Below are 15,724 nucleotides of genomic sequence, written 5' to 3'. Positions count from 1 at the left end.
TTGTGGTTTTTTGGAAAAAAAAAAAAGATGCTTAATTGTGCTTTGATCCTGCACTGAAAAAAGTTTCAAGTTGGATCGCCTGTTCTCTTTCAAGCATTTTGCAATAAAAAGGCAAAATTCTGAAAGATGTTCAGCCAAACGAAGATGTTTCACATGTATGATATCGACCTCCACGTCTAATTTTTATTTGCCATGGCTTGACCTTGGACAATGCTAACTGAGCTGCTCTATTGGCAGAGCGGATCAATTCATTAACACAGTAACCAGCGGCCATTTTGAAAAGAAAAGGAAAGAAAGCCACATTTTGCCATTGTTTTCAACCACGTGAGAAGTGGGGTGACTATGAATTGGTGAATGTAAAAAAATACAATAGTTTGACACAATTGACCAACAGGTAGGCTATGGATAAACCTCACGTGCATTTGTGTTAAGCCCTCTTTACCCTGATGCTCCAAAATAAAAAAATTAGAGGGCAGCTTTCTAAAGTTATCAAAAGATTTATGTGTGTAAAAAAGACAAAACAAAACAAAAATGACCACATAAAATTCCAGTTGGATTCCTTGGAGCTCTTTGCTGCCGTCTCCGTTTCTAGTATCGGTGGAGAGGGGAGTTGGGGGGAAAAAATGTCACTCTTCTCCCGAGAAGCATAAACTACTAATCTCGAGATTTATGCGACCCCGGCGTGCAGCGCCGCGCGTGGAGGCTTTTAATGGGCTGCAGTCCTTCAGGCCGCAGTGATGCAGCAGCAGCTGCAGCAGCTGCTGCTGCCGCGTCTAATTACAGGCGGCTGCGGACGTGCGCGGACACTTTTAGTGCTTATTTTTAGGCCCCCTTGTGGTCCCGTGAAATTAACCCGATCTAAAAAAAAAAAAAAAAAAAAAAAAAACACACAAAACCGCTGAGCTCAGTGTAGTTATTGCGGGCTTCTGTGCGGGCCGGTTGCTATTTTAGACTTTTTTTTTTTTGATACGCGCCCGATGCAGACGGGCGACAGCAGCCGAACTATAAAGTTAAAAATAAAGCGTAAAGGAAGCGGCGTAATTACTCGCGGAGCTGCGTTCAGGGACCCGCTGGAAACGCTCTGGCAGAGGCAGGAAGGATTGTTGTGGATTCTTGGAAACTGCGGCGGCCTTGCAAAAGTATTGTCATGCTAAAGCCAAATTCTTATGTATTTTATTGTTGTTGTTTTTTTAAGTTCAATGCTCATGGGATGCCTGCAGCCCTCGCGGTCCAGATGTCCGGATAAATGAAGCTCGATTAGAGCCGACGACCGATCAATTCTATCGACTAAATCTGGTGTAGAACTTCTGCAAAAAGATGACGTATGGATATTTTCTTCTGTTGGATGTTGATATTTCTGGAAGGAAGAAAAGAGATCTAAAAAATAAATAGTGCTTATTTTCCTGCTTCAACGCAGGATTATTTTAACAATCGATTATTCAGTTGATTCGTCTGACAATCGAGCGTCTATTAGAAATATACTGAAAAATGCAAATAAATCAGTTTTTTTCTTTTTCCTTTTTACATAAAAATTAACATTTTATTGCCTAAAATGCAATAACATAGGATTGTATTCAGCACGTGCTTGCTCATGGATGAATCTGCAGCTAAAAAGTAAAAACACTTCTAACATCAACACGTGAACCAGTAATAATTTGTTGGATTGACCGATTGATAACTGAATAGCAAAAGGTGCTTAAGTTTTAAGATTTTTAAATCTGAAATGTCAAATTTTGTTTTGAACAGTTGTCCAATCAGAAGACAGACATCATCTGCAGCTCATACACATTTGAGCACAGCTTCCTGAACACTGAAATCATTGGCTTAGCATAACCTCTCTGCAGTCTCAGGAAAAGGTCAAAGGTCGATGGTCCTGGCAGTTTAGAAGCTGAAATCTGCTAATCTTTTTTGGCAGAGAAGCAAAAAAATTTTTTTTCTTTTTACAACAAAAAGCTGAAATGTACAAAGCAGCTGACTTTTTTCTTTTTCTTTTTCTTTTTCTTCTACAGTGTTCCGGCACTTTTGATGTGCTTGCTTCTCACCCGAGGCAACGTCTGTCGGACTTTGCTTTGGACGTTTGTCTTGGTTGCGTTGCTGAAGACGACACGCTCCGTGTCGGACGTCGTGACGTTCGGTCCCGTTGTGACCCGTGGGTCGCTCCTCTTCGAGGTGATCTTGTTCCCCCTCAGGCTCTCTGACAGCTTCTTACCCTTTAAACCGTCCGTGGTGCTCTGGGTCGTCTTCGGCTTCGCCTTGGCTCTGCCGGGCGTCTTCGCCGCCATCTTCTTCGCTGGCGGTTTCGGCCTCCTGCCCACAGCGTTCTTGTTCACATCTGTCTCCTTTAGCTTTTTCTCTTTCTGCCACGATTTGTTCTTGTTCTTGCCGACCGGCTTGGGCGGTGTTTTCCTGTCCGGCTTGGCGGCAGCGGCTTTGCTCGTGGTGCCGGCTGCAGTCGTGGTGGGTCTGTGCCGACCGCTCATCGTCGGCGGCTTGGTGGCCGGTTTGTATTTTCTTAGCGGTGGTCTGGTCGGTTTCTCGTTTGTCTTCAGCACGGTCTCTGCAACGGCACACATGCTGGGAGTGAGAACTCTGCAGCCAAATATTTTGTACCTTGTAAAAATGGAGCATTTGGGAACTGAAATCGGGTTTAAAATGTTTGGCATTTCCCTCTTTAGACGTGTCTGGTGTAAAACGGGAGACCGCTTTTAATAGTTTTATAATGTAACAAATATGGCTGTGTGTCCTTGGTGTAAAACAGAGAGAGTATGACGGTCAGAAGACGAGTATATTATAAGGATACTGCTCAAAAATAGATTTTAGTGTGCTTCATATCTTGAATAAACTCTTTAATATTTTTTACTTTTTTTACTTAACCTAATTCTGGTAATTCTAGAATTTTATCCACAAACTCGTTTTTTGTTTTTTCCAAACAGCAACCGATTGAATTTGATATTTCATTCATGGAAACTTAACAACAATTTGTTCACATTGTCTCTTTCTCCCGTCAGTCACATAATTTAAACAATCTCTAAACCATTGGAATAGAAAAATTGGCTTCTGACCCTAAAAATCGCAATGAAATGGAATCAAGTGTTCACATTAAAGTGTTTTTTTTTCCCCATCGCTTTACTTTTAGAGTAAACATTATTCAAATGTTTACTCTGCTTCGCACAGGAAGGTTATCGACGGCGCGCCGCTTCCCAGCTTCATTTCCGGAGTGGAAAATCACCAGATTTACTGTAAATGTCCACAAAAAGCAAAGCTGACGACGGTTCAAATGGCTGTTGGATCGGCTGCTGTTACGCTTTTCAGATTGTATTTTCTTTTAAGAAGGTCCAAGTCCACTTTGGACTTTCTCTCAAACTGGCTGTGAGTTTTAGCCTTCGGGACCAACTAATCTGTAGTATTTATACAAAACGAAGAAGTAAATACTGTCATCTGCCGCAAGACAGGAGCTATTTAGAGCTGACCTTTTACACACACATGGTTACTTTTACTTCAGCTTTTCATATATATGTCTGAGTTTCATATGCATGTCTGAGACCCGACAGATGATCTAATTACAGGAAGGTGTAATTTACTGCAATATGTGTGTGAGCCAGTTTGGACTTGGCTTGTCCCAGCTGGCTGTGGAGTCTTTTGTTTTTAACGGCAACGTTTTTAGTCTTGGCTGAACTTTTCAGAAAGCACAGCTTCACGTCATTATTAAAAAGCTGGTGGCATCCGGTGTTGATGAGCGTCGTCGACTCACGTTCACTGGCGACGAACGGAAACGTTTTCCCTTTCACCTTGACAGGAAGAGGCTTCTGCTTGCATTTCCCTGGAGGAGCTCTCCTGCAAAAGTCGACGAGTCAAACTCATTAAGTTGTTCATATTTTTTTAAATATAAACTGCTATTTATAACATTAAAAAAGAAAAACAAACTACATTTGATCTTTCTTCTTCTTCTTCTTTTAGGTTGTTAAACTAAGCCATAAAAAAAAACAAATAAAAAAAACAACTCGGCTTCAAAAGGCTCGTTTGTTTGCCGGCCGGCAGGAAGTGCAGGATTAGTACCCTCACGCTATTCTGAGACCCGACAGATGTTCCCTGGGGCAAAGCACGCAACCTCTGTAATTGCTCCCTCCATCTATAGATGTGTACGATGTGTTATTTAAGTAGCCTGCGTGCTTAAGTTGCTCGCTGTCGGCAGCGCACGCGTAGTTTTGAGATCAGGACAAATTCCTTCGCCCCGTTCCTCGGTGCATTTCTGTGAAGCAACCATTTGAACCTAAACAATCTCAAACACAGCAAGCACTGGAAAAAATGTTAGTGAAAAATGTAGGGTAAACACTTGTAACTTTATTTCTATCAATTTTATTTTGTTTTTTTTATCTTAGAGACATCCTGACTCTGGCTTATCTGGAAAATAAGTTTTCCAAGGTCGCTTTTTATTGACTTTAGTCCTCCTTTCAGTGCGATGATCCCACAAGGTCTTTTAAAGAAAGGTCACTGATCACTGGCGGTCCGCAGGGCTGTGTGTTAGTAGCTGTTTTCCCCATTGACCATCTAGTTGCAGAATTTGACTCAAGAAATAGTGGATCAGTGCTTTAGTGGAATATCGGCAAAGTTTTGCACACTCTTATAATGGAAACACAGCTCCTGTTGGCTTTGTTGACCTTTGACTGCCGCCCCAATTGTGAGCTGAAGCATGTCATAAAACATAACAGCAGTGCACCTCTTCACTAATTAGACGGCGAGGAAGTTAACCGACTCAAAGGCCCCGGCGGGGCAACAGCAACCTAACAAGAGGTCACTGTTGAGTCCAGGAGAATGTGAACGCCACAACAGCTGAAAACATTGAAATGTCCATCTTCACGACTCCCACACAGGAAGTCCACTCTAAGCGCGCTGACCTGCGACCTCTCAGTCTGATTTGGTAGCCGCTGAACTGAAGGCGCTTCAAAGAGCTGAGGAAAACAGCCGGACCTCGCGCCCATCTGTTCAACGACTGCAGAGCAGATCTACTGAGATTGTAAAAGGTCTCTCTCGCCGCGCACATGGGTTGTTGTCAGACTGTCTGCCCTCTGGAAATGGTTACTGCAGTCTGCACTGCACAACAGCTGTGTTCAACAGGAGCTTCTTATTGTTGGTAGGGGCCATTTGTGTTGGCACACGCTGTCTGTTGTCTTGCGTTGAGCTGTAAGAAATACAATTTGCTTCAACTCTGTCACACGGCACGGATGACGATAAAGTTCGCTGGCTTAAGTACAAAGATCCGAGACTGATGAAGGCGCAGGAGTGTAAAGCTTCAGGACTGCTGGATCATTGCAAACCAGATAAACTCGACAAAGGTGGAATTTGGTCGGGTTTCCCGCTTCAAGAAAACCGGATCAGTTCAAGTCTGATCGAACACAAAACTGTTTTTAAAGGACTCGAGCTCCTTGGCTCTACAGTCAGGCTGGGTGTTTGGAGGTGATTTACATGTAACCAGGCCGCACAGGGTTCACATCAGCGTCGACCCATGTCGGTCAGATTTTAACGGCGTGAAACGTTTGCTTCCATCTTTCTGCTGTTTTAAGTCTTTTGGGAGGAGGCGGTGAGGAGGTCGGCCATGTGATGGAGGAGCAGATCACATCGCAGTGGCTGCAATTGTTCATGTGGGAAACACTGTTCTTGTCAATGCTGTACTTTAAACTGTGGCAGTTTTTTATTATGGGTTATAAAGGCAGTTGCCCAGGGCGACAGCCGAAAGGGGGGAGCGATTAAAAAATCGAAATTAAAATAATTTCTTTTTTTATGCACCCATCCAAAATGAATAGCAGCTCTTTATTTACCAATCTCTCCAGTGGCTTCTGAGCAGTCTGCCGTTCAACTGACGCCTCTATGATTTCAATAATAATTTTTGTGATGATGATGATGATGATGATGATGATGCATTAAGCCCCACAAGGAGGAACGGTGTTGCGCTTTCACTTCCTTTCCTGCACCACATATTTGAAACGACGAGGCGGGCCTGCGCTCTGCAGAGAGCCACTCTGGGACCGATTCAGGGAAAATGCAGTTAAAACTTTCCCAGAGTGAGTTTAGGAGAAATGGAAGGAGAAATCCTACCAGCTCCAGTGCAGAGCTCCAACTGAACAGATGTTGGAAAGGCGGCTGACCTCAAACCTGCGCAAAGACTTCACAGCAGAAACTGCAGGAGCGTTCCAAATACATATATATTTATTGAGCATAAATATATATGTACATAATAAAGGCCGTGGAGTATTTTAAAGCATTCCTGAAACATCACAACTGCAAGTCACCAGGACATTTGGGACATTTACATAAAAAGACTCGGTCATTCATCGGAGCGAAAGAGGCCTCCAGAGGAAAGATGACCCCGTCTTGCCTGTCCTTTTCATAAACCGATGCATTTCTAGAATTTCTTGAATTTTGCAAGTAAAGTGTATAAAGTAAGAATACTTCTGTTGATTACTTAAGAAAACATATAAACTAATTCTGTTTGGTGGCAGAGTAATGATGCTGGAGAGAAAAACGGATCACGGAAATTAAATATGAGTTTATTAAAATGGACGTTTTATGTCTTCAGAAAGAACCATTTCTACAGAGTCCTTATTTTGCAAACTAAACCCATAGAAGAAATAGTTCATTCTTCCTGCTACTGAGCTGTTAAATGACTAGAAGTGGATCAGGTAACGGTTTTGTCTTTATGTCTGTTCTGCATAATGCAGCGACTTGACTGTCAATGAAGCGTCCAATGTGGACTCAACGAGGGGGCCAGCCAGCCGTCCAGATCTAAATCCAGTCGCATATTTACAGCAGAAATTGAATGGGGGTGAAAAAGTGCTTGACAGGACTCTGTCCTGCGAAGCGCATCTGTCAGCTTCGTGTGTTGGAACCTGATTGAGTGTTTTTCCAGACTGGAGTTGAAGCCTCAAAGAACTTTGTGTCACAAAAGCCAGAAGGGGGACAGGAAAGGAACCGTTGTGATCCGTTTCCGTGGATGATTGTATAACTTCTATGAACTTTGACTGGCATAACGCCTACTTGATTTGTTCTTTATAAATAGTTCCAATAAAGCAAGAAAGTTGGACTTCAGCTAATGAGGTTGGTGTCACAGCTGAAGGACTTTCTCTCTTTTGCTACGAAGTCACAAGTGTGGCGAAACGTCCTCCAACAGCACTGAGTGTCGTTGGTACGGTGAAAGAAACATTGAGTAACTTATGTAGAGTGTATGAATACCACTTTAGATATTAAACATTTAATTAAACTCTTAACAGCAAATTGCAAATTAAAAAAAAAAATGTTAAAAAACCTTAAATTTGTTTCAAAAGTTTAAAAAAAATCACGTTTTGAAACTCTTTTGACTTTTCAAATTCAAAACTTTCTGAAATTTTTTCAAGACAGTTTCCGAAATTAGCCTCAAAATTAAAATGTGTGTTTTTTATAGAAATTTTCTTGGTGGAAATTTTCTCATGTTTTTTTTTTCCTTCTTTTTTTTCTACCTACAGATCCTTAACACGCCGCCTGCAGGATTCTGTACTGCGATGTGTAATGAATGAAAATCTACTAAGGTCTGTGCGTGATGCCGTACCTGGACGGGTCCATGAATTTAAACACCGTTCCAGTCGGGGACATGGCACTGGCGTACGAAGTGGCCAGAAAATACAGCTCCCCTGGCAAGAAATCACAAACAGATTGTCGCATGGAGGAAGAAAAGTTGGAAGTCGCAATGAGGAACTGAGCAAAGCCAACCTGCTTCATCTTCAGCGAAGGAGATGATGAATTTGTGGTGATGATTGAGGAGTCCAGGAAAAGAGCAGGTTGTTGTACTACCCATGCATATGCTCTTCTCTGTCCAGGTCCCGACTGCTTTGTTTTCCTCTAATGCCATGAGCCGACTGAGTGAACGAAAGGAATCGGACGGATAAAAAAAAGAAAAGCCACGGTTTTTACCCAGAAGCGTTTTTTGAGTGTGCATTCCTTCTCTTAAGGAGCAGAAAACCTTTATTTTTAGTCTGGATTTGGCACAGATCAACGCAACCTTACCCAGTCATGAAGTCTCCAAAAATGTACAGGCCGTTCAGATTCGGTGATTCACATCCTCTGTACACATAGCCCCCTGTCACAGACTTCCCGACATGATGGCTATATGCAAATATGGGGAGGATGTCATCTGTTGTGGCACAGAAAACGCACGTCAGACTTTACTAAAAATCTAGCGGATGGGAAAACTCTTCCGCCAGAAACAGCAGGTGGTGAAAGTGTCAGAAAATGGCTCCTCGTTTCCACTCTCAATGGGAACAGGAAGCAGTTCCTTACTCAGAGAGGCGTTCTGGCACAGCTTGATGTCGTAGCACTCGAAGCCCTCCTTCGCCCTCCACCCGTAGTTCCCCCCTTTGACGATGATGTCGACTTCCTCGTAGCGGTTTTGACCGACGTCTCCGCAGAAGATCCGGCCGCGGCCGGAGCCGCTCACCGGGTCGCCGCGGTCCACAGAGCATCGCCACATGTTCCGTACGCCGTAGGCGAACACCTCCGGTCGAGCGTCCGGGTCTCTGGAGAACGGATTGTCGGGTGGGATCTGGTACGCTTTCCCCACCGGGCCGCTTCCATCCACATCGATGCGCAGCACTTTGCCCAACAAAGAGCTCCTAAATAACCAGATTTACAAAAATACGGAGAGATGCACAATATTAAATTTTTAGTCAATATCCGATATGACATTGCATTAAAACTCATTTGGCCGATAACCGATATCAATACCATATATATTTTTCAGAGCTAAAATATCGCATTACCTTTGTCAATTTAGCCTGCTGCCAAATGGAAATGCTACAAATGAGGCTAAAAATGATGCAAAACTTTCAACTTTCATGATGTACACAATGGTATCTGGAAGACTTTCCATAAATCAATGACAGACAAATGGAGAAATGCCTAAGAATATTCCAGATAAGAAGCTGAAGCTGAATAGAGTGTGTTTGTCTGTGCGGGCCAGCAGTGTCTCAAACATGAAGGAATCTCTTGATTGGTTTCAGAAAAACTCCGGCTGCCAGAACGGCCTAGGCTGACACTGAACTCACATCCAATTGAAAAAAAAGAAAAATGAAGTAACCGAAGATCCTAGTCCACAGAATGGAACCAAAGATTGCTAACATCTTGTGTGAGTTTTATTTCTATGGCCACATTTAAACTGAGAAAAATGATCAACTTTTCCCACATGATTGGATTTGAAAAGGACCTGTGACCTTGTGATGACATTCGTTGTGAATTTGTGCTAAATGAGTAACGCTGAATGAACGGAGGCTCTCACCTGTTCTGCGCGTTGCCGTACTTCCCGAATGGATCCCCGGCTTTCCCACCGTCTCCTGTGAAGATGTACAGGTGGCCGTCTTGACCAAACAGCAGCTGACCGCCGTTGTGATTCGCAGCCGGCTCCTCGATTTCTAAAATAACTCTGTGGATGAGAAAAGGGTCCCAAAAAAGTTCACGTTTGTGCCTCGAGCTCGCCATTGTTAGTGAGCAGAAAGCCACTGTTGGAGACGACAAATTGTGTTCTTCTTGAACGAGCATTATTATCTATTTTACAACTCAGAGCACAATTATGTAACTGTCACCTTCAGTTTTAAAATTTTCTTTTCTTCTTTTTTTTGTCTTTTTTACCAGCGTTGCCCTGAGAAGCTGCTCACACAATGAGCCCAGCAGATGCTCGGTTCCACCAGGTGTTTCGCCCAGACAACAGCTCTGATTGTTTCGCCCTCTAAATCCTGTCGGATTATGAAATGTAACCATTTTCATTTTCCATCGTCTTTGCAACCTTGAGGTGCATTATTATGCATCTTTGTTTGTCTATTGCGTGGCAAAATGCGAAAAAAAAAAATATATATATAGTTCTAGGGAGAATACTGGATATTGCAACTCATGCCAACACATTTCTGATTATAATAAATCACAATTTCAGAAAATGCTCTGCAGATTTGATGTGACATAGATTTTTGAGGGACATTCCCACTTGTGCTTGGATTTGAAGCACAAACCCTTTAAATCCAAGTAGCTTTGTGTGATTTGAGCTGTCAGCTGGAAAACACAGCAGGCTCTGCAGCGAATTAACCCCGCACCCCAGCCGAAGTAGTAAGGGAGAAATATTTCTTCATGAAATACGACCCGCAGGCGAGCTTTCATCCAAGATTTACTCCCTGCTTCTGTCATGTCCGGGGCGAAGCTTCACTCTAATGCTCTATTTGCTGACAGAGGCCTGGGGCGTTTATCATCTAGATAGCTGCAAAAACACGACAACAACAACAAAAAACAAACAAACAAAAAGATTATTCTCATGTTTAAATGTTAGTTAATGACACCTGAGATTTCTTTGGCCTCTGTTAGAGTTTCGGGGGGATTCTGCCCCAGACAAAATGCCCCGGCCTCAACGGCAACCATAAATCATGAAACACGTCAGTGCAGGCCTTTGGAGCTTTTACAACATATGGTTACATTGCATGCAATGACACACAATAACAGATTTCGCTGGGGGTTAAATTGGCCCAGTAATTATTGCGATAAACGATAGCATTGTTGCTTTGAAACCATTTCAAAGTATTATATTGATAGTGGCGTGATAACGCAAGCTGTCTCTTTCAAGGACCAATAAACTTTCACTTTGCAAAGAGGCCAAACTAAACACACCCAACCAGAGAACTATGAATAAAATGTAAATAAAAAACACTTAAACTAAGCCTGTCGCAATGAATCAATTAATTAAATGATAAATTAAAAGGAGATGGATCAATTCCATTTTGATGATCAATATTTTTTGAAGGGCAATTGTGTTTGCAGAGACTTAGTATTACATTTGACTTAGGCTGTAAGTGTTTTTTCTTTCCATTTGATTCATTCTTAAAATATCTTCCATTTCCAGTGCGAAGTGCTCTGCACAAAATTAAAGTTTATTTGTTTACTCTGAAACTTGCATTATCGTGCCGTTACCGATGAAAATGGTCTTGAAACAACAACATTATCAACAATGTTATCGTTTATCGCAATAATTATTGGGACAATTTATGGTCCAGCTCAGTTTGTTATCGTAACTTACAACGCAAACCAACATTCTGATGATATTATTAGTCATCGGAATGGAAACATCGATCTCCTTTTCATTGATCGTGCTGTTAATTAATGAATTGCTCAAATAAATATCGGAGTGGCATCAGAGGCTAAACTTACCTCTCAGAGTAAGGATCGGCGACGTTCATGTCGCCCTCGGACACTTTCATCTCGCTGATTCGGATTTTGTCCAGCTTGCCGTTGACCTGGATGGAGTAGTAGATGAAGAAGCGGCCGTTGCGCCGGTACTTGGGGTGGAAGGCCATGCCCAGGAAGCCCCTCTCGTCCCCCAGCCAGGGAGTGGTCAGCACCTCCCCGCTCATGTCCAGGAAGGGCCGCTCCAGCCGGCTGCCGTCGCGCAGGTACACCCAAACGAAGCCCAGCTGTTCGGCGATGAACATCCTGTGGGTGTCGTCGCCGCTGTGCAGCATCAGCACCGGGTTCCTCAGGCTGTTGGCCACCTCGGTCAGGCACACCTGGAGACACCCTCTGGGGTCCTCCACCACTTGCCCCAGGTTGCTGTTGAGGTCGGGGCTCTTCAGGACCCTGGGGTAGCAGTAGTCTTGGTCGGAGAGGTCGACGAGGCTGCAGAAGGTGGTCATGTCCCGTCCGGACGTGTCCAGCAGCAGCTGGTTGTCGGTCAGGTATCGGAGCACGTGGCGGCACTTGCTGTGGAACTGGGAGCAGTAGTCGAAGCAGAGTCCCGGCAGGTCTCTGATCGGGGTGTAGGGGTCTTCCGCGTCGTACAGGTGGGCAGCGTAAGGAGAGCACTCCTGGATGATTCATCAGAAGATGTTTAGGCATTGATGAGATGACGACAACAACAACAAAATATGTCGAACGAATCACGATGCATTGAAAATGTCAAAAGGATCCCTTTAAGCTTTTATTCTGGGTCAAGGTCAAATAAGTGAAACATAAACATCTCCGAAGAGTTAATTTCAGTTCTAAATAAACTAATTATCAGTGTGGATGATGTGTTAATTTAGATTTCTAAATTAACTCTGTATAGTGTATTTTCCAGGCATAGTACAGTTTTATAGAACAATCAAGTCGTTACCTTCAGGTCTAAAAATGCTTCATATATCAAACATGACTTAAGAGAAATTTGACTTTGTAATTTAGTGTCTTGAAATTGGGTCTCTGTTTCTTTAAGAAGCTCCTGCTCCTAGCTCAGGTCTGATGTCATTCCTAACTCAGAAGAATCCAGCACTGCTCACTGATACCAAAACCAGTTTCAGTGTATGTTGATTCATGTATTTTAGACTTTGTGAAGCCATCTGTCATTTGTAACTAGCTTACACTGTTATTATAGCCATTGATTCTAACCATACAGGAGAAGCAAACTAAAAAATAAAATATTTGGATTTTGAAATGTAGAGTGGTTTTTAAGTGTGTTAACTATTATGTTAACTATTTTAAAGTAACATCAGCTCATAAACACAAAATTTGCATCAAAAAGTTATTCTAAACGTAGATATATGTATTTATTTATCATACTAGCTTTTATACTCTTGTAGGCCCCCTAGCGGTGTGGAGGGCCTAAGCAGGCACTTGGGACAGCTCTGCATCAGGACCACCAGCACCCTCAGCATGATGCTGCCCCCGCCATGTCTGGCAGTGTTTTCAGATTTGAAAACTTTACCCTGACTGATTCACACATACTTCTGATTGTTGTGGTGCAGCAGCGTAATCTCCGTTAATCTGACTACAAAGCTTTCCTGCTGACAATTTTTGGCTCATCCACACAGGCAGGCTGAGGGTTTCAATTGCGCCTGAAGGCGACAATTACAGAGCGGGCACTTTTCTGGTGGTCAGGACCTTCTCGGTTAAACTCGCCTCACTGTGGACGGCGGTCCGGTTAATGCTGGAGTTTGTTCTTAAGACATCACAACAAATTTCCTGTAGGCTGACTGTGAAGGTCTGGGTCCAAAGGGTGGGACTTTGAGCCAGTTGGACTTTTCCAAACAGACAATTTCCCCAAACATGTCCTGTTTTTTTTTTCTTCTTCTTCTTCTTTGAAATGGATAAAAGAGACATAAAAATTCTGGAACATCCTCCCCGACATAAACGCTGTTGAAAATTTATGGACTACAGATAGAAGCCTATTCTGTAGCAGAAAGTCAGCCAGTTTAGAGGAGCTCTATCAGTTCTGTCAAGCAGAATGGTTGAAAATACAAACAGAAACCTTGCAGAATTTAAAATCTACAAAAACCAGTGGTTACGTGCAACTTGCTTATCCGCACTGCCAATCTTAAGAGGTTGTTTTTTTTATCTAGTTTTTAGTGCAAATATCTGAAGTAACTTTTCAGCAAAGATATACATGAGCTTGTTTTCAGTAAATAATTGCTTAACCCTCTCCAGGCAGGTGTTGCAGATTTGCAACAACTTAGACTGTCTTTTCAAGAAATTTGAGCCTGAGAGGGTTAATGTGGATGGTAAAGTTCTTTTTCCACTGGAAAAATAGTCTACCAATAGGAACTACTTCTTCATAAATTTGAAGGAATTGTTGACTTAAAACAAGCTCACATTTCTTGCAGAAGAGTTACTCGTAAGTTATTTTTTCTTATTTAAAGTGCATTCAGATATTTGCACAGGAAACGAAACCAAAAATACTTGGCAATATTTTTGCGTTTTTGCAGTGGAAACATCAAAGGATGTGTATGTGCATGCGCGTTTCATTTTGACTCTGTTTTGAAGTTGAGATTTCCCACGTGCTTTTAACAATCCCTGAAAAAATTTTAAATTCTTTCTTTCTTTATTTTTTATTTTTTGTACGTTGTGCAAAAACAAAAGCAAAGCAGCTTCAATGTATCTTTAAAGCAAAACCTTGGGTCGAAATTTCACGCTTACGTCGCACTTTCAGGTATTTTCGCGCGTCCTCAGCTTCTGCATTATGTTCGGCGTCAACAGTTATTTATTCATCTTCACCTGCGAGGTCATGCTGCGCAATTCCGCCAGAATATCAAATCCGAGTCCATCGGAGCGTCGATTGAATGTGAAATCCCCCCACCGTCCCCCAGCTGTGGAGGCGGTGGGCGGTGTATACGCCGCGGGCTCACCTGGCACATGATTTCCTTCAGCGTGTCCTCGCACAGGTCGTAGCCCGCCGTCTCCAGCTGCTCGATCACGTCCCAGTATCTCTCCGCGATCACGTTGTCCATCCTCTGGTCGCAGCAGCCGAACTGCTCGTACTGGGAGCAGAACTCTAGGTGCCACTGCGGCTTGAAAGGCGGCTCGAAGTCCAGGCACTGAGGGTGAGCTGATGCTGGCTGGATGGTGGCAGACAGCGTCACTGAGATGATGATGGTGATGATGCTGGAGAAGATGATCTCTGTTGCGCCGCGTGCCCGCTGTGGGGAAGCACGCGCCGCCGCTGCCGCCGTGCGTAAAAGCGCGCAAATGGCACCGCTCGGTCGGAGAGCATCCCTCTGCTCGCTCGTCATCGCAGCCGTCTGACTCCCTGAGGCTCCTTTACCATCCACTGCTTGTTTATATAGGCGGCCGGCCTCGCGAGGTGGTGCACGTGCGAGCAGGCGCGCTCTCAAAAGAATGCGCGCAACTTCTTATGGCGTTTTTTTTTTCAAACTCCAATTACGTTTCTAGCCAGACTTATTAGTAGTTCAATTAGCAAAAAACAAAAGTAAACGAATAAAATTAATGCTATTTTAATGTCATTCCAAACTTATTTGTGTGGTTTCTGCACCGCAGCAAAAGTTGGCAGAGCTTTACGCACGCACGCACGCAGCACGCACGCACGCACGCACACCACACACACACACACACACACACACACACACAGGCTTAAAGCAACCCAAACTGTAATTATGTCGCACATTTATGTAAAGCGCCTCCGGGCAGAGCTGGACGCCCCCTCTATGTATAAACTGTTCCAGCTTGTCAGAAGATATTTTAATATAAAGTCTAGTCAGGTGTGGATTACACAATTTTGAGCTGCTTCCAATAAAAACACACTGCTGAGAGATAATGTAAAGGAACAGTGACAGACCATTAAAAAAAATAACAAACAAAAAAAAGGGCCCACATTGACAGATATGAATAGATTAGTAGTTATGAAGCGTCGTCTGGCCTGAACTGTCTGTTGCCCTGAAATAATTTGTCAATGGAACAAGCATTTATTTATTTTTCTTTAATCAATTTTGAGGATTTATTGACTTAAAATAAGTTAATAAATCTTTCTGAAGAGTTAACTATGAGCTTGTTTTTCTTATTTCAAGTGCACTAAGATATTAGTATTAAAATGAAACCTAAAATACTTGGGAAGATTTTGTGTTTTTTCAGTACAGTATTGGCCCCTTTGGCCCCCTGAGAGCAAAGGGGCCAAGAATGAGGCCTGCAGTTGTTTTTTTGTTGTTGTTTTTAATGCTTACAGCTTGTGGTGGAGCCGCTCTGGGCAGAAAGCCATATCTCTCGTAATTACAAGCACCACCGTGGATTGCAAATTTACATTTCCAATTGTATTTGCTGGCATCTCAAAATATAGTTTCCAGGTTCTCTTGAGATTTCCCCCCCCACACACACACACACACATTACTACATACATTTCTCTTCGCTGAAATGTCCAGCTGCGAGTAAACAAACGGCAAAAAAAACAATAATGTATCCATTTATTCAG

At 43.0% G+C, this 15,724-nt stretch overlaps 1 protein-coding gene across 1 annotated transcript; it reads right to left on the bottom strand.

Annotated features, from left to right (window-relative positions):
* Window positions 1-1,558: 1,558 nt before the first annotated feature.
* Window positions 1,559-14,534, bottom strand: hhipl2 (HHIP-like 2). The gene is made up of 9 exons (XM_055057220.1): window positions 14,151-14,534; window positions 11,209-11,861; window positions 9,302-9,445; window positions 8,308-8,639; window positions 8,035-8,161; window positions 7,741-7,886; window positions 7,580-7,661; window positions 3,752-3,834; window positions 1,559-2,557 (listed from the first exon to the last, which is right to left on the bottom strand). The coding sequence occupies exons 1-9, from the start codon at window positions 14,532-14,534 to the stop codon at window positions 2,004-2,006; spliced, it is 2,505 nt and encodes an 834-aa protein (XP_054913195.1). The 3' UTR covers window positions 1,559-2,003.
* Window positions 14,535-15,724: the final 1,190 nt, after the last annotated feature.

This window comes from Poeciliopsis prolifica, unplaced genomic scaffold (assembly GCF_027474105.1).
Source record: "Poeciliopsis prolifica strain line A6 unplaced genomic scaffold, Auburn_PproV2 SCAFFOLD047, whole genome shotgun sequence".
In the NCBI taxonomy this organism is placed as follows: Eukaryota; Metazoa; Chordata; class Actinopteri; order Cyprinodontiformes; family Poeciliidae; genus Poeciliopsis; species Poeciliopsis prolifica.
This window is presented reverse-complemented; position numbering and strand designations above follow the sequence as displayed.

Excerpts from the sequence above, each read along its gene's own strand:
- hhipl2 (XM_055057220.1), bottom strand. The coding sequence starts at position 14,534 with ATGACGAGCGAGCAGAGGGATGCTCTCCGACCGAGCGGTGCCATTTGC. Across the intron at positions 7,887-8,034 it reads TTTGGAGACTTCATGACTGG|TCGGCTCATGGCATTAGAGG; the intron begins GTAAGGTTGCGT and ends TCGTTCACTCAG. Across the intron at positions 2,558-3,751 it reads TCCGTTCGTCGCCAGTGAAC|AGACCGTGCTGAAGACAAAC; the intron begins GTGAGTCGACGA and ends GTGCCGTTGCAG.